Source organism: Canis lupus, chromosome 1 (genome assembly GCF_048164855.1).
Source record: "Canis lupus baileyi chromosome 1, mCanLup2.hap1, whole genome shotgun sequence".
In the NCBI taxonomy this organism is placed as follows: domain Eukaryota; kingdom Metazoa; phylum Chordata; class Mammalia; order Carnivora; family Canidae; genus Canis; species Canis lupus.
The window spans coordinates 95,638,920-95,662,124 of NC_132838.1; the positions used below are offsets into that span (position 1 = coordinate 95,638,920).

Genomic DNA, 23,205 nt, shown 5'->3' on the forward strand with positions numbered 1-23,205 from the left:
ACTTGCAGAAAACACTCCAGAATACCTCCTCGAATTGGTAATAGATGCCATTTGCCTCCATAATAAAAGACTGTTTTAAATAAAATTCAACATTCTCATTTAAAAGTGAAATGCCTGCACTTATGTTCATTCTCTATTTCTACCCATTATAATTCTCACCCTTTGTGTTTCTTTTGTGTGTGCTCTACCGTCCCCACCTCTGATGGAAGGATGCCAGTTTCCCAGGCAGCACTAGAGTCAAAGGGTGAGTGGGGAGAGAGTAGCTGGTGTTTTTGATCTGTGCTACTGTGAAGATGAGGCCAATTCCTCTACCCTTCCCTAGCTCCGAAAAGGCTTCAGTCTGGGTGGGGTGGGGGTGGCGGTGACGGTTACAAGACTTGTTTTGGACTGGCACAAAAACAGACACATAGATCAGTGGAACAGAATAGAGAATCCAGAAGTGGACCCTGAACTTTATGGGCAACTAATATTCGATAAAGGAGGAAAGACTATCCATTGGAAGAAAGACAGTCTCTTCAATAAATGGTGCTGGGAAAATTGGACATCCACATGCAGAAGAATGAAACTAGACCACTCTCTTTCACCATACACAAAGATAAACTCAAAATGGATGAAAGATCTAAATGTGAGACAAGATTCCATCAAAATCCTAGAGAAGAACACAGGCAACACCCTTTTTGAACTCGGCCACAGTAACTTCTTGCAAGATACATCCACGAAGGCAAAAGAAACAAAAGCAAAAATGAACTATTGGGACTTCATCAAGATAAGAAGCTTTTGCACAGCAAAGGATACAGTCAACAAAACTCAAAGACAACCTACAGAATGGGAGAAGATATTTGCAAATGACATATCAGATAAAGGGCTAGTTTCCAAGATCTATAAAGAACTTATCAAACTCAACACCAAAGAAACAAACAATCCAATCATGAAATGGGCAAAAGACATGAACAGAAATCTCACAGAGGAAGACATAGACATGGCCAACATGCACATGAGAAAATGCTCTGCATCACTTGCCGTCAGGGAAATACAAATCAAAACCACAATGAGATACCACCTCACACCAGTGAGAATGGGGAAAATTAACAAGGCAGGAAACAACAAATGTTGGAGAGGATGCGGAGAAAAGGGAACCCTCATACACTGTTGGTGGGAATGTGAACTGGTGCAGCCACTCTGGAAAACTGTGTGGAGGTTCCTCAAAGAGTAAAAAATAGACCTGCCCTACGACCCAGCAATTGCACTGTTGGGGATTTACCCCAAAGATACAAATGCAATGAAACGCCGGGACACCTGCACCCTGATGTTTATAGCAGCAATGGCCACGATAGCCAAACTGTGGAAGGAGCCTCGGTGTCCAACGAAAGATGAATGGATAAAGAAGATGTGGTTTATGTATACAATGGAATATTACTCAGCTATTAGAAATGACAAATACCCACCATTTGCTTCAACGTGGATGGAACTGGAGGGTATTATGCTGAGTGAAGTAAGCCAGTTGGAGAAGGACAAACATTATATGTTCTCATTCATTTGGGGAATATAAATAATAGTGAAAGGGCATATAAGGGAAGGGGGAAGAAATGTGTGGGAAATATCAGAAAGGGAGACAGAACGTAAAGACTGCTAACTCTGGGAAACGAACTAGGGGTGGTAGAAGGGGAGGAGGGCGGGGGGTGGGGGTGAATGGGTGACGGGCACTGGGGGTTATTCTGTATGTTAGTAAATTGAACACCAATAAAAAATAAATTAAAAAAAAAAAAGACTTGTTTTGGAATAATGACAACTAAATGCTGAGGAGTGCTTGCTGACTAGCAGGCTCTGTCCTGCTGGTGTGGACGGACGGTGTCACTGCTTCTACCCAGAATCACACTGTGTCACTACAAAGACAGCGACCCAAGCTTTGGGGAGAACAAAGGTGTCGTTTATGGAGCCCATGAGCTATAGCAGCACAGAGGCAGGTCTGGAAACAAGCCTGGGAGGCAAGTCCTCTTACTCACCCTTCCCACTAGCTTGTGTCAAATCTATCCTGATAACAGAGAATAAGGCCTGTGGGACTAGAGGCCTTTTTGCAAAGGGTAGAAACTGTGTCTTTTCCTACATAAGGGGAACGCACTCTCCCTCCCTCCTCCACTGTCCTTCTGTACCCAGAAGGGGAACAGCTCCATAACCACGCTCTGCTGGCCCAGTTCCATAAACACATGAACACTAGATTATACACGTTTGGACCTTTCTAGATCCCTTCGGAAACATATTGAGGTAACTATTAGGAAAAATGATCTAAAAGCTGGAAACAGGATGAAAGATGACTGGGCGTCCTCTTTGGCATTTAATGCGATTTATGTTAACTCATCCTTTAAAATTTGGTTCTCGGGATGCCTGGGTGGCTCAGTGGTTTAGAGCCTGCCTTCGGCCCAGGGCTCCCTGCAGGGAGCCTGCTTCTCCCTCTGCCTGTGTCTCTGCCCCACCCCCCCTTTCTGTGTCTCTATGAATAAATAAATAAATAATCTTTTAAAAAGAAAAAATTTGGTTCTCGGTTTGATACGTGCTTTCTTACTTCATGCAATGTTAAAAATAAAAAACCAACTGAGATCTGTCTCATGTTCCACCTGCAGGTGCACCTCGTTTTATTGTGTTTCGCTTTTTGTGCTTCGCAGATAGCGCACCTTTTACAAACTGAAGGTTTGCGGCAACCCTGCCTGAAGCACGTCTCTCGGTGACATTTTCCCAACAGCATTTGCTCACTCTGTGTCTCCGAGTCACGAATATTTCAGACTTTTTCATTATTATGACATTGGTGATGGTGATCTGTGATCAGTGGTTACGACTCACTAAAAGCTCAGATAAGAGCATTTTTTAGCAATAAAGTATTTTTTAATTAAGGTACATACATTGTTTTTCTAGACATTAGGTGACTGCGCATTTAAACATCTATAGTCTACTGTAGGCGTAACGTTCATATGCACAGGGAAACCGAAATATTCATTTAATTCGCTTTATTGCAATATTTGCTTTATTGTGGTGGTCTGGAACCAATCCTGAATATCTCTGAGGCATGCCTGTATTTCCAATTCAAAAAAAAAAAAAAATCATCCCTCAAATGCTTCTAAAACAAGTAGCAAGAAAAATTCACCTTTGGTTTGCTTCCAAAAAATTAATGCACTGCACTGTAAAGGCTTAAAAATTGATGCAATAAAACATTTGGGTAATGTTTCAGTGCCAGCCTTCAAAAAAAGTTAAATAATTTGTGTGTGTGTATTGGAAGGAAGAGCGGTATGTGCTCACGTGACATGACGGTTGAACACTATCTCTTTTAGTTAATATGACATGTGGCTTGTAAATCTACACAAACCAAGATTGAAGCAATTTACTAAATCTGACTTGACACTCTTGGCTCTATTCATTTGCTGAGGTCCACAAGGAAATGCCATACGCAAGTGGGGGTTGTTTTGTTTTGTTTTGTTTTGTTTTGTTTTGTTTTTATAAAGAGAAACAAAAACTTAAGTTCCATTCCCGGCTTTCCATCCCAAACTCATAAGCCTGTTCCTCCATTTCAACATCTGTGGAACGACAAGCCACTGGATCTGCCTGGGTTTAAATTTTTATCAGCACTCAAATGCAAAACAGTCCCCAGAGTTCAAAGGTAACATGACTCTGGACGTGAGTTTAGCAACGCGGGTCCTTCTCAGAAGGCCAGCAGGGTAGCTGCCCATAGTCATCAGAAGCCTCATCCAAAGCAGGGATTCCCAAAGGAAGCAGAAGCTCTGACAGCTAAGAGAAAAATCACAACTTCAAATATTATGAAGCCCAGTGAGTATAAAAGCTCAAAAGACAGTTATAAGGAATCTATTTTCTCAAGAGGACCCAGGATGAGGCCAATGCTTCCTAGTATTTCAAGTTGACTGCCAATTACTATCAACTTGTTAATAAGTTGTTTTCAAAATGCTCCCATAAGTAGGTTTCACGTAGCTAACTTTGTGTCACACTGACTCACACGCCAACAACCTAGAGATCCCTATTTCAAAGGTAAAAGAAATCTAGTTCCTTCTAGAAGGATTATGAATGTCCTAGGGACTCAATCGCTCAGTGGTTGTAGCGATGACCAACCGTGGGTTTATAGGTAAGGACGGTGCAGTCAGGGCGCACGCCTGTCACCTGCTGTCACGTCCCTCGCTGGATGTCCGGGCTGGGAGAGGCTCAGCTTGAGTTTCCCGTCATCGAGGACGAGGGTGAGAGCCCCGGGCCCGTGTCGAAGCTGAGTGGTCAGTAACAGCCCTGCTCTGTTCCACGTTCGAAACTGGAAAGCGACGGACACTTTGTCCTCTCCGGCGACACCTGGCAGAGCCAAGTAGCTCCTGGAGCTCAGAAAAGTCACGGGCACAATTTGAGGGTGTGAGCACGAGAAGGACACGTTTCCCTGTGAATACAGAAGAACAGGATTTAGGAGGGCTGGGGGGGGGGCTGTTTCATTAACGAGGGGTTCTCCAAGATCTGCAGTGTCCTACCACCTCTAGCAAGCGAGGACGTTAAGGGCGAGGCTTCCCCATCCAACCCGGCTTCCCCCGACAGGCCCCTCAAAGCACTGCGCAGCCCTCGCTGGGCAAGCGGAGTTCTGAGTCGTTTAGGGACCTTTGTCGCCTCCAGTTCTGGGCCTCGGCAAAGGAATCTCAGGAGCCCCAGGCCCCGGGCTGGGCGCGGGGTGCAACAGCACAGACGATTCCTTCCCTCCAGGTGCTGACACCTATGCCCAGTTCGAAGCCCAGCACCAAGGACCACACCCTCCAGGCACGTTCCTGCGCTCCCTGGTGCCTACGGGGCTGTCACTGGGGGGGTGCGTACATCTGCCTCAGGTGGACCGCGTGCTCCCACACTTCTGGAAGAAAGGACGTGGCCAGCCTGGCCAGCCCAGAGGCAGGCAGGCAGGCAGGCTGGCTCTCAGAAGCTCGCATGGCCAGGTCTCTCCCAGCCCCTTCACCCAGCCCAACCTCTGACCTGCCTGGCAGGCTGTTGTTATTTTTATTTCATTCTATTTTGTAAAAAAACAAAAAACAAACAACAACAACAACAACAACAAAACACCCACACCTTTTATCTTTAGGTTATGTCTATTGCTCCAGGGGCAAACTTATTTATTTTTTTAATCATATAATTTAGAAAGAAGGAATTTGGGATGCCTGGGTGGCTCAGCAGTAAAGTGCCTGCCTTCAGCTTAGGGCGTGATCCCGGGGTCCTAGAATTGAGTCCCACATTGGGCTCCCTACCTGGAGCCTGCTTCTCCCTCTGCCTATGTCTCTGACTCTCCCTCTCTGTGTCTCCCATGAATAAATAAATAAAATCTTAAAACAAAAAAAAAAGAAAGAAGGAATTGCAAGTTCTTAAAGAATTCCAGTTACCATCCATCTCTATAAGGTGGGAGGAGGGAGGCCACCTGCATGGCTCAGTTAGTGAAGTGTCTGCCTTTACTCGGGTCATGATCTGAGGGTCCTGGGGTCGAATCCTCACATCGGGCTCCCTGCTCAGCCAACAGTCTGCCTTTCCCTCTCCCTTTGCCCTTCCCTCCACTTACACACACACACACACACACACTCTCTCTCTCTCTTAAATAAATAAATAAAACCTTAAAAATAAAAGATCTTTACAAGAATTTTGTAAAGGGGTCGGATAAATTTTCATAAATTCCAGAGAACTACATACCCAAACACTGTCCTTCCTCTCCAAAATATATTATGCAAAGAAATAGAGTGAGTTGGGCTTAATTTGACTTAGCGGGCACCAAAGCATATGTACCATAAAGGCACGATAATCAAGCCAATATGATATTGGCGTAAGAATAACTGTAGCAGCAGAGCCTAATAACTAACCCACAGGAAGGTCTGAGAATATATGTACAACCAGTATGCAATGAAAGGTATGATTCAACCATGTGCACAAAAGGTTGGGCCTAGTTACTAAATAGGGCAGGCACAAACAGGTACCCATAAGGCATAAAATAACAACAGATCTGCATAAAGAATAAATTCTGGATGATCAAAGAATTTTTTTTCAATTTTAAAATAAATAAACAAAACCAACTTAGAACGTTTTATGGGAAAATCCATGAGACTCTATCTAGAGTCTAGGATTTTAGAAGCATTCTAAAGCAAGACCAAATACTATAAAGGTATAAAAAAATACATAGACATATTGACCACATACAAATAAAAACATTTATATACTCAACATAGCATAAAACATTCAATATAAAAATACAATATATAATCATATTATAAATACTCATATTTAATATAAAATTGATTAATTTGAAAAATATTTGGATCATAAATGACAAAGGGTAATCTATCAAGCATAAAGCTCTCTTATAAATTGGGGCACCTGGGGGGCTCAGTCAGTTGAGTAACTGACTCTTGATTTCGGCTCAGGTCATGATCTCAGGTCGTGAGATCGAGCCCCACATCAGGCTCCACACTCAGCGAGGAGTCTGCTTGTCTCTCTCCGTCTCCCTCTACTCCTCCCCTACTTGTGTGCTCTCTCTAAAAAAAGAATAAAATCTTAAAAAAATTTAAAAAGCTCTCATAAATTGACCAGAAAAAACTTTTTGTAATCAAATTAAAAATGGCAAAAGAATAAGAATCAACAATGATCAGAAAAGTAAATCCAAATGGACAAAAGATGATTTCATTCACCAGTAGTCAGATAAGCATGAAGGAACAGTCAGGTATTAGTCCATGTCCATTGCACTGGAAAGAGCCTGAGAGATGTCTAACAATGTGTGGCTCCCTGAGATGTGATGGGAGGGCTCTGTCGTACATTGCTGGTGACAAATGCCACATTGCAGTTCTTTTTGGAAAACCACCCAACAACATTTATTAAAAATGAAAGCTGAATAAAGCTTTCAACCAAGAAATTCTATGCCTGAAATATTTTCCATCAAAATAAAAGGCCCAGTACCTGAAAACAGAGGTGCAATTGCTTGCTTATGGTAAAATAGAAACAGAAATAAAGCAAACGTCTTGATTGGGAAATGACTGCCCTAATGGAAAGTGAACAGCCATTACAACATGGAGCTACAGCTGATGGCTGAAAAGAATTTCTACAAGGTTTAGGGGTGCCCAGGAGGCTCAGTCTGTTGAGCATCTGACTCTTGATTTCGGCTCAGGTCATGGGATGGAGCCCCATGTGGGGCTCTGCGCTCAGCGGGGAGTCTGCTCAAGGGTTGTCTCTCTATCCCTCCCACCCCCCAGCATGCTTGCTCTCTCAAATAAACAGGTCTTAAAGAAAAAAAAAAAAAAAAGAATTTCCAGAAGGTTAAGCTGAGTTGGAAAACTGGGTTGGAGAAAAGCTCACCTAAAAGGATCCCATTTCTGTAGACAATGCTAGATATGGAGGCATCTATATTCACAAATATGTGTGTGAGTCTGTGTGTTCTAATCTGTCGTGGATTCGGGTTTAATGGACCAAACACGGAAGGACAGATGTTAGCTTTGTAACTTGCCAGCCTGGGTGAAGGGCCTGCAGCCCGTGGAGAGACAGAAGTGTGATAACACTCCAACCCACCTTAGGGGTTCACCTGCTTCAAGATAACACACTCCAGACTTGCTGGCCTAAGTCCCCGGATCCATAGCAGGCTGACTGCTGGCCTTGAAGAGAAAAGGAACTTTCCCAGCCAGCCTGTGTGAAGCCATGTCCGCCTTCTGAATAGCCAAGCAACTTTTCTGGCAAAATGTTTTTCTTTATCGGGTCACACAAATGATTTTACCAACTCCCATTTGTGTATCTGTGGGCCTTGCCTCCCTTTGCAGAAACAGCCGAGGAGTCCTGCACATCACAAAACCAGAACGGGACCCCACGCGCAGCCCCTGAGTGCTAAGATCAGGTTTGTAGTTGGCACGGGGCAGTGTGCATGTAATCAAGAAATGCTGCAGGCTGCTGCACCCTCTTTATTGACCAAACTGTCCTAAGCTCCTCTAAAAACCCCTGAGCCAGGCAGAAACCTTGGAGCTGGCTTCTTTTGGACAAGAGTCCACCTTCTCCGCAGGTTGCCGACCTCAAACTAAATTAAGCTCAAATTCCTTTCCAATCAAAATTCATCTCTTGGGTATTGGCCTTTCGAGTGAATGACAGGCAGCTGAACTTGGAGTTCAGTAACAGGAGAAGGAAGCAAGAGGAAATCAGTCACAAAGACCCCGTTAAAGAGTCTCTATTGGAATGTGCTGGCACATATTTGCAAAAGCATGCATCTGTTGTCATACAAATGTAAAAATTAGGAAACACGTGATGGGGATGAAGAAGGGCACTTGTGACGAGCACCACCGGACGTTGTATGGAAGTGCTGAGTCACTGTATTGTACACCTGAAACTAATATTAAACACTGCATGTTAATGAACTGGAACTAAAATGTTCAAAAATTAAATTTAAAATTGCAATTAGTTAAGTCAAATATGAACTGAAAGGTATATATGATTGGTATTTTCCCTGCCTTCAGAAGAGGTATATTCTAAGACTGAATCAATCAGACAAGTTGCAGTTTCCTTTCCTCTTGACCTTGTATATACAGACTTTCTTACCATGATGAGGATCTGTGGTTTGTGTTTCTTGGACAAATCAATGATATCCACTCCATTGTAGTAGAGATTTTCGAAGCAGCCATCAAAGTTTTTATGTGGGAATGCCACTGCTTTTCTGTGTCCAGGAATCCCTCCAAAGCTGATCTTAGAAAGAAAAAAATGACATAAATAATATTGTTTAATGATTTTCTGTTTATCTGCCTAAACCAGTTAATGATTAGCAGGTATAGGATAATTGTCTCAAATCTACCTGGCATTATTTTACATTATGACATTATAGTTTACATTATGATGAGTTATGTTATATGTGAATTTTAAGTGAAGTTTTAGAGCATTAGCATCACCGCTACGAAGAGTGGTCCCTCCACTTTCTGATAGTCTTATTTTTCTGACTATCAAGCATTAGCTTTACCAATGCTTTCTTTATTATATTGAGATAAGTGGTTAAATACCCTCCTGGCAATTTGGTACTCAAAGGGCTATGTCACTTTAGACAATGGGGAATATTGTACATTCATTTCCATGGTCACTCTTGATCTGTGACAATGAAGCTGACTGTGATGACATTCTACTTTACAAACCTTTCTAGAACCCAGACTTCAGGGTCCTGGTGTTTGCCATGATGCTGCTGATAGGTTAGAATAATACAGCCATTGATAATCTTATTCAAGACCAGGCTCTCCAGCTGGCCTGCTCTGTTGAGGCCACTTATACTAAATGAATGTTGAAATCACCCCATTTGCTCTGATAGATGTGCTGAGCAGAACTAGCAGAACAAAAGGTGCACTTCAGTGTAGGTTAGATATGTGTCGGTAACACGCTGCAAATATGTTAAACCTCTAAATACCCCTGAGAAACAGTATGTGGAATCGTGTGCATTTGGCTCTCTTGTTCCTCAAAAGAGCAGGTTGGAATATATGTTGATTACTTCTCCAAAGTACCCTAGACTGCTAATTCGGTTTAGGATTGCCCTAAAACACAGAGAAATCTCCAAGGGAACTGTTCACAGCCAACACCAGATGCAACACAGAAGAACTGTCCGAACAAATGCATTTTAAAGTGCTGCCTGTCGAACTGATTGCTCTTCATCTACACATTTCCCAAATTTAATGACTAATTCCTCTCATGTGAAAGCTAACATCTATGAGTGATAAAACACCTCAACAGCGCATGTATGTCTCTCCCACCCTGCCGACGTCACCCGTGGGAAATGTTTCATCAGAATTCCAAATTACTAGCAAAGGGAATTTTTCTCAGTATAGTGGTATTTTCCTACAAAGTTCTGTTGCATTTAAATACTAAAATCTGTGATACTTAAAAAGTCATTTTCACACCTCATAATCAAGATCCAAATAGCTGGACTTGCCCTTTGCCTGGAAATGCTGAGTGTGCCTGTCCACGGTGAAGTTGACTTGTGTGTTCAAGAGGTCAATGCGGACAGAATGCCAGTGGTGGTCATCCAGCAGGCTGCCCAGGGTGAGGGTCACACGGGCATCAGGGGAGGGCAGGTTAGCATGGCCTAGAAGGACAGACAAAGCAAACGAATCACTCCAACCAACTCAATGCCATGACCATCATGTGGAGGTCGGCATTTCTTCTGACTACTTTCCTTACATCCTTCTATCCCAAGAACTGGTCAGCTGCTTTTATCTTAGTCTTATATAGACTCTTCTCTCATAATTTCTTCTGTTTCTTGTTTTCATTATTCATTATTGCATTTTAATATTTCTTGAAAGTAGCTTCTTCCTAGGACCTCATGTTCAGCACTATCACAAAAATTCAATGATCCACTCTTGTGTTTATGATATTACTAGGTTATTTATTGAACATGCACAAATGGTCTTATACAATTACCAAGCTATAAAACTTTTTACAGGAAGGTATATTCAAGATGTATACATGTTGTCTGTAGCACACCTCAACTGTGGGGTGACCATGGTTCCATTTGCCTAGACCGTTCTGGTTTACACTATTGCTCCAGAATAATAATTTATAGGGTCTTCTTTCTTTCTCAAAAGTTTCTGTTTTCTGTTTTCAGGATAAATTAACTACTTAACTATAAAAAATTAAGTACAAAAAGGTACTTTCATCTAAATAAGCATCTTTTTTAAAACACCAAGTTGTAGTTTGGTTTGGTTTGGTTTGTTTTTTTTTACCTGAATTAAGGGATAAGATGAGTTTTCCTTTAACTAACTCCAGGGTGATGTATTTGCCATTTTGTCCTTCTCTGTGGAGTAGAATCCCATCAGTCTGCCTGGTTTTAAATTTCAAAGAAATAACATCTTTTGTTGGACTCACGGATTTCTGATTAAATGTGTATAGCAAGGAGCTTTTTCCATCAAAATTAACCATCTCAGATCCTACAACGGGAGACATAAAAAAGTAATCTCAGTATAACCTTTACTCATGCATTGAAATGAGTAAGTTGACACAAACACATGCAGGCATAACATATCTCTGGTTTGTTTAGTACAGCTGGAGAAATGGTGCTGCCAATCCTCCCATGATACCAGTAGTTGAGATCCCTAAACTCCATCTTTGCCTTTTCTGACATTTTCCCTAAAATGTGCCATCTAGAAATACTTCTGTTGACTAAGTCCAATTGCTTCTGCCTTTGTATTGGCCACTTCTCATCCTGTTAAAAATGAAGATCATAAAGAAGTTGAAATCACTCCCCACTGTAGCACATTACCGCTACGAAGAGTGGTCCCTCCACTTTGATAGTCTTATTTTTCCGACTATCAAAATCACTTGCATTCTGTTTATTGAAAAACTTTCATTATTAACATAAAAAGAACATTGGTCAAACCAATTGAAGACAGAACAAGAGGTACACAAAGGAATTCCTGCTACCCAGAAAAAACTCTTGTATTTTTCATATTTCACACATAAAAGGATGAGATGTTCTTGTGATTAAAAAGACATACCATATATGTGATTAAAAAGACAATACCATGTTACTCATATGTGGAATCTAAAAACAAAAGAAATGAATACACAAACAAAATGCAGAATCAGACCTACAAATTCAGATAACAAACTGGCAGTTATCAAAGGGAAGGGGGTAGAGGGATGAGTAAACCAGGTCAAGGGGAGTGGCAGGCATGGGCTTCCAGTTATAGAATGAATGAATAAGTCATGGTATGAAAAGTACAGCATAGGAAATATAGTCAACAATATTGTAATTGAGTTCTATGGGGACATGCAGCAGCTACACTCATGGTGAGTCTCATAGAACCTATAAAGTCATCAAATCAGTACGTCATACACCTGACACTAATGTAACATTGTGTGTACACTACTCTCAAATACATTTTTAAAAAGAAAATTTTAAATAAATGCGTATGTGTAAAAAAATGTAGGTGCAAGAGAAAGTCAGTGAAACAGGAAACATGTCTTTCGAGCCAATGATACGATGTTGTTTATTTAACTTCACAAAAGTGTGGCTAATGTACACTGGGACCTGTATTTCATTCAGACAAACTGAAGTATTTATAGTAAATCCTCTAAGGAATCATATATTTCATGCAGCCACCTTTTGAAAATTCAGGAGTTTGATTTTGATTCACATACATAGTAGAAAATATATAAATACCACAGTGTGTCTAAAAGTCATGGAAGCAAGCAATTATTCTTCATTGCTTAGTTAAATAAATGTGCCTGATAAAAACATAACCCTTTGTCAAATTCAAATGATGTCCTTTAGCGTGTCAGATAACAATAAAGTAATGAAAATTTGATAATGAAGGATTTAAATGCTTTCACATTTTACCAGTAGACATTTATCTGTTGGCACATCACTGCAAGGTGATGGTAATAAGTAAGGCTCATTTCTTCAGTTAGCAAACAAGAAATGTTTGCTCCATGAATTATTTTGTCAGGCTTCTTTTGATCAGATATTATTTGTCCTCATCTTCCCTCTTGCCACTATGGCTTTGTAAGAGTAATAATGGTCTTCTTAGGGATGAGGATGTCCTGGCATGTGGCTTAAACACAGATTCCTGGGCCCCATCCTAGAGCCATGACTGCTGGCCTGGGCTGGGACCAGACAATGTGCATTTCTAACATATCTGCTAGTGATGTTGACGCTGCTGGTCTGGTGGCTATACATGAGAACCACTGCTTTAAAGAACTTCAATTATATTTCCTGGAACATTTCCCTCAGGCAAAATGGAGTAGCGAAAAATTTATTGGATTTATAGAAAACACAAAAGAATGGCCTTAAAACCCTTTTGTTCTAATGTTTTTGTTTTCTCTCTGGTGAGATCACTAACACTTGTACCTAGAATAATCAACCACATGTTCATCATCACATTATATCCTTATGAGGCACATTTAACATGCATTTTGACAGGTTCTCTAAGCCTATAAGGGGACTGAATTATAATCTAGATATGTAGTCAGCTGAGTAAAGTAAAACCACTTCAAACAATACATCTTGTAATGGTCTTCATAGTTTCTTTTTTTTTTTTTTCATAGTTTCATTAAAACCTTAAATGATAACAAACTTAAACTCGGTGTAGAGGGTAAAAACAACATAGATAAAATTCAGGAATTGCTTTTAGAAGTCTGGAATATGAGGCTATACCTCCTCTTCCTCTGAAATGACCCACTCTGTAGCCTGTCTAGCCCCACGAGCTCATTTTTAAAGGTTCATAAAAAAACAAAAAAAACAAAATAAAATAAAAAAACAATAGTGGCAGTGAGCACAGGTGCCCACAAATCCTAAGATGTGTGCTACCTGGTCCTTTACAGACATGTGTCATCCTGCACTCTGTAGAATCAACCAGTGATGCTCTCTGTGCGGGATTCCTGACTGCTTACAGGTAGCAGGGATAAGAACCAGCTCACGGCTGGACAAGTTGTGATACTTCTTTGATTTAAAAATTAAAAACCCTATTTTAGATGGGAAATCCCAAATTTAATTATTTTCATTGGTCACCTGTTGCATAATTCAATACACTTCATTTGTGGCTATTCTGGAATATATGTTTATGAGGTAAAAATAATAGGTAAATATTTTGGCTCCTGTGTAGTAATAGAAAAGATTGTTTTTTTTTATTTTTTTATTGGAGTTCAATTTGCCAACATATAGCATAACACCCAGTGCTCATCTTGCCAAGTACACCCCTCAATGCCCATCACCCAGTCACCCTAACCCCCCACCCACCTCCCTTTCCATTACCCCTTGTTTGTTTCCCAGAGTTAGGTGTCTCTCATGTTTTGTCACCCTCACTGATATTTTCACTCATTTTTCTCTCCCTTTATTCCCTTACACTAATTCTTATATTCCCCAAATGAATGAGACCATATAATGTTTGTCCTTCTCCGATTGACTTATTTCACTCAGCTTAATACCCTCCAGTTCCATCCACGTCGAAGGAAATGGTGGGTATTTGTCGTTTCTAATGGCTGAGGAATATTCCATTGTATACATAGACCACCTCTTCTTTATCCATTCATCTTCGGATGGACACCAAAAAGATTGGTTTTACATTGATAGTCTTCCGTAGCTTTAGATTCCACTTTGGCAGGGATTTTGCTTTGGCAAATACAGTTTGTTATCAAAGGACCATTTCTGGGGCACCTGGATGGCTCAGTGGTTGGGCATCTGCCTTCGGCTCAGGTCATGATCCCAGGGTCCTGGGATTGAGTCCCATGTTGGGTTCCCCACAGGGAGTCTGTTTTTCCCTGTCTGTGTCTCTGACTCTCTCTGTGTCTCTCATGAATAAATAAAATCTTTAAAAAAAGACCATTTGCTCCTGATTTTCTCTCCCCCCTTAATTTCCATTCCTTCCCCAAGTATAGCTCCATTTTCATTTAATACGGACGTAGTACCTACTAGGTGCCACATGCCATGCTGATGCTGAGATGAAACCCAAGAGGATAGACATGGCCTGGCCCTCCCAGAGCTGACGTGATTACTCTCACTTTCTCACTTCTGCTCTCATGAAAGGATGCATTTCACCAGGAATATCCTAGTCCTACTGTGAGTTGCTAAGGAAACTAGACTAGCAACAAGGAAGCTCACAGTCAGGATGGAGGAAATAAGAGCAAGGGGGTTCTTCTCTGGGAAGGATCTGGAAAGAAAGGATTTAAGACCTTACCAATCACAGAGTACTTGTCACATGCGATTTACAGATAGGCACCATAAAGTGGCCAAGATGGTTCGAACAATAGGCTATACTTTTGATCAAGAAGTCTCTCTGTGAAGCCCACATGATACGTAAGAGCACACATTATCACAAAGATGATTTACAACAGGAAGAATTAGATTAGAAACTCAATTATAGGCCTCATCAAAGAGAATCCATTCTATAAAATGTTGTTTACTTACAAACATTCATAAATCAATCTGAATATTTGAAAACAAACTGACAAGTCAGTAAATATAAAATACCATTTTAAACATATATCACTCAAACACAATTTTTAGAGGCAATAGGTTTTTCTAAATTAAACCAAAACATCAAAACATCATATTGTGGGACAGACGATACTTAGCTCAGTGAGTTAGCAGGAGCTAACTCTCCAAGTGTGTGTGGATGGGCGCAACCCCACCCAGATAGGTCCCCTGGAGTGCAATTTCCACTACGTAGAGGCTCCCCTGACCTTCATGCCACTGGTTACAGACCCATCTAGAGAAGCCAACTTTCCAAGTCTTAGAGTTCACTGGTGATGCTAAGGTGGCCTTGTTATCAGTCCATTAAGGTTAAATCTTTATTGTATATATGTATTATATATGTGTATATAATATATATAAATATTAATTAAACATAATTTTATATATTTGTATATAAATATAATATAATTTTAAATGTCCCTAATTAATACAAATAATCCAATCTAATATTTATTTGAATAAAAACACCAAAATAATACATTAAATTACCACTTAGTAGCACACTTAACTTTTACAAGAAGGCTTCATGACAAAGGTCTTTGTATGTAATTCAATTAATTAAATAATTGGGGTACTTGAAGTAGAGGTCACTTATTATGAATTAAAATGTGAAGCAATAGTTTTCCCTATCTTAAGAGAACATAACTTACATTCCAAAATAGAAAACGTGATACTTAATTGAAAATAGGAAGTGCTTTTCCAAAATCACATGATTTTAACTTATAATTATTAGTTTTATTAACTGAGGTTATATTTTGACGACTATCACTAACATTATTATTTAAAAAAGGGCCCACACATACTAGCCATTTAGGGAAGGAAATCCATTTTTACCAGTAGCGAAACTAAATTTCTGCTGATAGACTAATAGCCTCTGGGTCTGGTCCCACAAACAGCCTTTCAGAACAACACAGAGCAGTAGCTCAGAGAAAAGGCTGGAGTTGCCCTGTGAGAGTCCAAATCCTGATTCTATTGCAGAAAACCTTAACCTGTCTGTACCCATTTCCTCATCTGTAGAGGATGAAGAGGCCTTTCCGATGAAGCACTGATATGGAGTATTAAACAACTCAACATCTAGACAGTGTGTACAACAGTACCTGAAATATGGGTGTTGGCTACACTATTATGTTAGAGCACTGGGCAAAGAAAAGGCAGTGCCATGAGTGGAAGCTGCATTTACAACCTCTGCTCCTGAACAAGATAAGAATAACCAGATTTTTCTCTCACTTGAAGCCAGAAAAAATAGTGGAAGGGAGAGGCACATAAAGCAACATGATGCCCAAGAGATGAAAGACAAACAAGATGATCCCTGAACACCACTTTGGGCCACTGCCTTGAGACAATTTCCAGGTACAGAGTAGGAAGGAGCAACTGGGGCAGAGCCCAGCAGATGCCCTGAGAAGAAGAGACAGTCAGAGGTCTGGTAGGAACAGAACACCTGGAGTCCACAGGCAAAGCATGTTGCAAAGAAGGATAAATAATGAGAACACTGGTGATCAGCATTCAGCAAAGTACTGATCAATGTGTGTGAGTGATGAAGCCCATCAAAACCAGGAAATGAACCATCTAAAAGGATGAATGGGAAAGAGTGCTGGCATGCACACGGCAACAGTGCCTACTGTATTATCCAGACTGGAAACCTCACCAGTCTCTGCCATTGGTGGGAATTGCAGAGGTGGGAATAATTACCCTAGACCAAACACTGCTCTGGTATGAGCTAACAAATTTTAAAAGTAAAACCTAAAAGGATCAAATGCCTTCAATTCAATGTATCCTTGATGAAAGCTCAAGCTATGGGAAAGTAAAAATGTCCAGCATCCAACAAGGTAAAATCAAAATGTCTGGCATCTACTCAAAAATTTCCAGGCATACAAGGAAGCTGGAAAGTATGATGCACAATGAAAACAATCAATCAAAACAGAACGGACACAGATATAATTAGCAAGGAGAGACATTAAGGTAGTTGTTATACCTGCCATCCATATGTTCAAAAAGTCAAGTAGATACACAAAAGATACTTTTAAAAAAGTGAAAATTACAATGTCTGAGTTGAAAAATACACTGAATGGGATTACTGGCAGATTAAACATTGCAGAAAAATTGGCCAGTGAACTTGAAGACACAACAATAGCAATATTTTTAAATGAAACAAAGAGGAAAAAAAATAATTTAAGAAAATAAACAGGACATCAGTGAAGTCGTGTGACAAAACAAAATCAAACAGCTTAATGCATGTTTTCTCTAATGATAATTGGGTCAGTCCCTGAAAGAAAAGAGGGGAAAATTGAGAAAAAAAATAGTTGAAGAAACAATGGCTGCAACTTTCCAAAGCCAATGAAAACTATAAGCCCACAAATCCAAATAGCCCAATGAGCTCCAAACACAAGAAACAGAATAAAACAAAACCAAATCAAACCAGAAACAAATTATTCAAAATCTTAAAAGCAGCTGGAGAAAAAAAGGCATGTCACATTCAGAGAAAGATAATTACAGATGGCAGCAGATTTCTCAGTGGAGAGGATGCAAGTGAGGAAACAAAAGAGCATCATCTTGAAAGTGATGAACAAAGAAAGGTTACCCTAGAATTCTATACTGACTGAAAATAACTTTCAAAAGTGAGGGCAAAATACCAACTCTCTTCGGACCTACAAAAAGTGAAAGATTCCTCACCCACAGATCTACGCTGCAAAAAAATATTAAATGAAGTCTTAGAGGGGGAAGGAAAATGATACGTGAAAATATGGACTGATACAAAGGAAGGAAGAATATCAAAATCTACATGGATCAATGAATATGTATATCTCATTACGTATAAACATAAACTATAAGGGCGCCTGGGTGGCTCAGTCAGTTAAGCATCTGCCTTTGGCTCAGGTCATGATCTCAGGGTCCTGGGATTGAGCTCCAAATCGGCCTCCCTGCTCAGTGGGGAGTCTGCATCTCCCTCTCCATCTGCCTCTCCCCTCTCCTTGTGCACTGTCTTTTGCAAATAAATAAATAAAATCTTTAAAAAAAAAAAAACCCAAAACATACAAACTATATATTATATATAAAATAGAATGTTAACAGCAGGGATATAAATATAGGCACGTGTTGAGGTTGCTAAATAAAACCTCTAAATTTTTGCTGCAATAGTCAATATATATTTTAAATAAACACAATATTTAAATTTTTTAAAGTAAGTTCCATGCCCAGCACAGAGCCCAACATAGGATTTGAACTCATGACCCTGAGATAGAGACCTGAGCTGAGATCAAGAGTTTAACTGACTGAGCCACCCAGGTGCCCCAAATAAACACAATATTTTAAACAGCCAATTACATGTTTTATTCCCTTCTCCTCTTCCCTGCTTACTGATTTTATTTTCAATGCTGGATTTGACACAGAACCAGAGTGCTACGTGCATGACTGGGAGATAGATCCCCACGGTGTTGGTCATTCTGGGCCTACATATTCCATATTCCTAAGGATTCATGCACTCCTTTCCTTCCCCTTTTCTCCCCTCTGTCCTGCCCTCCTTCTTTCTCCCTTCTCTTATTCAAACAATCAACACACTAATAAGCATAAGATTACATTATGAGAGCACAGACCACATGATGGTACAAGCTCAAGAGAGCACTTGAGGAGACACTGACCATGAACATGGGGAGACAAACTAGAAGGCAGAGAAGAAGGAAGAGAAGATGCCCAAACGATGAATAACAATTGGGAAAGGAAAGAAGGTGGACCTGGGACTGGTATCGGTATCTGTGGCTTCAGAGACCTGCGTCGAGGATACCAGTTTGGGATTGATCAAACGGTGTGTAAAAGTTATTGAACATTTGAGAAAGTGAAGGACACCCAAACAGAGATCTCTTAAGAGTGGAATACAAAGTCTAGAACAAGTCCATTGAGAAGATGGGTGCTGGACAGGTGGGGCTGCTGGCGGGAGGAAGGACTGAGAAGACCCCACACACTCCACATCCACTCTTAAAGTTGAGGGTGGGAGAGATTTTCAGGTAGAGAACGCGTGTGCTCCAGGCCGGGAAAATGCATGGTGATTATAGCAATAGCGAATGTCATTGTAATTGGAGTTTAAAGAAATGAAACCAAAAAGACAACTTGCATCTAAGAGACATTATCTGCCAAGATAAGCAATCTGGGCAGTTTCTCAATATCAACAGAGCAGTGAAAATAGAAATGGGGAGAAAGAAGACAATAATTAGCACTTTGGGCTATAAACCATATCATACTCAATTACTGGCAAAACTAAAAAGTGCAAAGCTCTACGCTTGAACAATTACTCCTATTAATAATAAAAATGAAGACAATACAGAGGCCCTACGATTACTCTGTGTAGTTTTACAAGTAGCAATGATTATCATCAGTCTAATGTTTTTATGCTAGGGGCCCCTTGTCCCCGAAAGCTCATGTTTGCTGGATTTAGGATGCACACTGGCCCCACGACAGCAGGACAGCCCACCGGCCCTTCCAGGCATCAGGCTCACAGCTTCGGTCTCCCTGGGTCTGACCTCTACCTGAAGGATCTGCAGTAATATCTCCTCACAAAGAACATCAAGCTAATGGCAAATCTCCATCAAAGGGCAGGTTCTGCTTTGAAGTCGGTAAACCTGAAGTTGTTTCCAGAGTAATGGGAGAATGGAGAAGCTCATTTTATGGGATCAAAGAGAAAGTGAATATCAGATGTCCCAGCCCCTGGCAGTCGTGCACATTGATGCACCTCAGAAACAATAGGATGGAAGGAGATGACCAATGGAAAGGGGTGGGGGTGGGGGCCCACACTGCAACACCAGCTCTGCTGTATTCTGTACAGAAACACCAGCACAGAGGCAGGGTCTGGAAACCAAGGGAAGGTAGAGCCCCTCCTCAACAGCATGGATGGAGCCAAGGCCGAAAGTGACCCTCGAAGCTGGATGGGGTTGCTTCTGGGACCATGGGCCTCACCTCCAGAAGTCTCACCGTCTGTGGGGTTAGCAAAGGGGTGATGGTACCGTTGCTATGCGAGCTCTCCCTGCGCCCCACAGCGCCCACACCCCTCATGATCCCCAAGCCCACAGAAGCGGGGAGTCCCTGTGGCCACTGTGTGTGTGTCCCTGCTTCCCTCCCAGAAGCCCCCCACTCCCCCCGGCTCACGTCCCAGGCCTTTCACTTGGAAAACCGTCTGACCGCTCTACTCCCTATGCCCCAGGGTCGTGTTCCAATATTTTACGTTTGTTTTGTACCATTTTATGACTTCTCATAAAATCCTGACAAAGAAAGTGAATCATTTTAAGCAGGGTCCCCCACATCCAATCCCTAACACCGTTCTTTGCAAATACCAGGTGTCAGATAAATTCTTATAGGGCACGGGAGGGCATAAAGAAATGGAAGCCTGGATAATATAGTAGTTACAAGAGCCAAATACGGCAAAAAAAGAAGACCCAGTTTTTAAATCCTAGATCCAGTATGTAATAGCTCTGGCAAACATCTACATTTCTCCAAGGAGAAGATTCTCCCTCCCCTGACATGCTGAGCTTACTACCATAAGGGGCCGTGGCTGGTGCGAGAGGGGGATGAGAAAACGTCTGTAGGCCTCAGGTCTGACGCATTAAGTACTCTGTGTATGGTGCCGTCTTCTGCAAAGCTAACGCTCTGAGCAGGTATGAAATGAAGTGTGACCCAAAGACCCAACCTCCCAAGACATTCCCATCCACCATACTCTCTGGTTCATTCTCCTGTTTTCCGGAAGACTTTTTTTTTAAGTAATTTTTTTTCTCTCTGTACTAATGGAAGAAATTCCAGTATATTCTGGATCATCAAAATGGCAACTGTAGAGTCCATTCCCCCACACATTTCGTTGAATGCGCTCATGCTTGCGTTCATGCTCACATTGGCTGCGGTTCTTGTCACCCTCCTCATCAGTGGGGGAAAGAGGGGGGACACAACACATTAATGATGTTCAAAAGAAGGTTCACGCAGAGGGAAGTAGGGGCACAAGCAGTGATTATGGGAGAAGCACGGAGTCATCGTGGAAGTACGGGAAAAACAAAAGCACCTGCTGTCACGTGCGTCCCCAACTCAGGGTCACCTCAGTGTCAGACAAGAGTAGCATCTGTCACCGTGAATTACGGTTCTGGATTTGGACGTCGTTAATGTCACAAAGCGCCCACTCTAAAACAGGGACCCTGCTGTCCTCTGGGAATCTACAACTCTGAGGCTCAGTGCAGGTGCACCTCTACATTCAACTATAAAAGACACCAGGCTTTCCATAAAAAATAAAAATAAAAAACTAAAAACAAAACAACAAAAACAGTTTCATATACAGAGATGTTTAAAAGGCTGGAAAAAAGCCAAGCTGAGATTTCAGCGTGGCCTTCGGAGCATGTCCCTCTGTCATGGACCTCGGTGGGGGAGTAACACCACTTACGGTATGCACATCCGTACACTTCTATCCGCATCCCGATCCTGCCCTTGGGGTTCCAGGCCAAGGGGAGGAAGCGCAGGAACCTGGCTTCGAAGGGAGGCTGGAGTCTGTAATGCACCACACTGTCTGCGTTTGTGTTTCCTGGAAAACCCTGGGAGAGAACGGAGACAGGGATCAATGTGACCGCAGAACACGGAGTTCACGTCGTCACTTCTCACGCCAGCCAGGGACGGATGCTCCACTTTGTTAATATGCAAGCGGCTGCCTGCTTTGTAGAAATGCTGCCAGCATCTCAGGGGGATGGGACAACCTTTCTTCAGGGCCTGGATTAGTCACCATTGTTCTAAGTTTTCCTTATTTGCAGGGTGATTTAAATTTCAGCGGTACCATTAAGCTGGCTATAAACCTGCTACCCTCGAAGGCTGACTTTTGGAAAGTTGCTCTTCCCCTAAACCATTTCCCTAATCATTAAGCAGTTAAGATGCTCACACGCAACCCCACACCCAAGGCAATCAAGCACAGTGATAACTTGCAGCCCGAGCAGTAAGAATCCTAGACTCTGGGATTTGAGAGCTGGAAGGGCCCTAGACAGTGTTCTTTCATTCAAAACCCTTCATGTATAAATGCAAAATCAAAGTCTAAAAAAGCCAGAAGACTCTGCAGAGGTAGGATAGCTATTATCCAGCATGGCCAGGACCAGATTCTGAGGCTTCGGATTTCAATCCCAGTGGCCACTGTGTGTGGTCAGGGTGCCCCAGGGTAGCAGCACTTCAGGAGCACCCGGGAGACCACAGGACAGAGGGGTGCGCTTGCTCAGCCACAGGCACCTGGCCTCATGCTAGAAAGGCCAGCATGAAAGCAAAGGAGGTTGTTATAAGGAATATGTGACTCATTTCTCATGGTGTTGTTTTGAATATAACCACCGGCATATAGGAAAACCTAAAGATGGGTGATTCGGGATGCCTGTCTTCGGCTCAGGTCATTACCCCACAGTCCTGGGATGGAGTTCCGCCTCAGTCTCCCCACAGGGAGCCTGCTTCTCCCTCTGCCTGTGTCTCTGTCTCTCTCAGTGTGTCTCTCATGAACAAATACATACAATCTTTTTTTTTTAAAAAGGGTGATGCTTCTGTATATATACATATTAATCATTGATATGTTACAAACGATTTAATGGATGTTTTGAAGGGTAATGCACACATACAAGAAAAACTACAAGAAAGCACAGACTCCAACACACAGGAAGTGCGTTTCCACGCACCCTCTCCTCCCTGTCCTGGCAGTTTCTCTTCGACTGCGTTTACTAACCTGTTGTGCAGTTTTATGCAGAAAAAAAAAAAAAAAAGGATGGGTGGGTTTCAGATGAAATGAGTTTAGTTGTCCCCTATCAGCAGATCTACTCCCCGCACCCCTGAGGTCTTGCATTAACGCCCGCTCATCAATATTCAGGAGGCTGTAGAGATCACAACTCCTGTGGAAACAATTTCTCTGCACCTCCGAAGTCCACGGGAAGGCTGGGCTTTACTGTCCTGTCACCTGAGCCCCAGAACCTGCTCTAGCCTCCTCTGGACCAGGATTTCAACCAGAGCTCTTTCTGCTCTGAGCATTCTAGAGTCTGCTCCTGAAGTTTCAAATCCCATCTTAAAATTGATTCCATGGACTCTTCATCAGATGCCTCATCAATTTTCCCCAATGGCCAATGCTATAGGGAAGCCATAGCAACCTAAGTCTTTCCATCAACACAGCATCTTAATAGGAAATGCTGCCCCCATAAGGTTCCTTGCTGGAACCCCAAGAACCTTATTGGTTTATGCTCTGAAAGCAAACAGTAGGG

The 23,205-nt window shown here is 41.8% G+C and overlaps 1 protein-coding gene across 2 annotated transcripts in view; it reads right to left on the minus strand.

The window, feature by feature from the left end:
• Positions 1 to 23,205, minus strand: part of LOC140641240 (contactin-associated protein-like 3) — a 191,467-nt gene that overhangs the window by 83,182 nt on the left and 85,080 nt on the right. For both annotated transcript variants that reach the window (XM_072840790.1, XM_072840781.1), the window contains exons 4-8: positions 21,378 to 21,525; positions 10,725 to 10,928; positions 9,903 to 10,087; positions 8,569 to 8,712; positions 4,159 to 4,420 (exon numbers count right to left, since the gene is read on the minus strand). In XM_072840790.1, the coding sequence (XP_072696891.1) occupies positions 4,159 to 4,420; positions 8,569 to 8,712; positions 9,903 to 10,087; positions 10,725 to 10,928; positions 21,378 to 21,525 (943 nt within the window). The remainder of the gene's footprint in view (positions 1 to 4,158; positions 4,421 to 8,568; positions 8,713 to 9,902; positions 10,088 to 10,724; positions 10,929 to 21,377; positions 21,526 to 23,205) is intronic.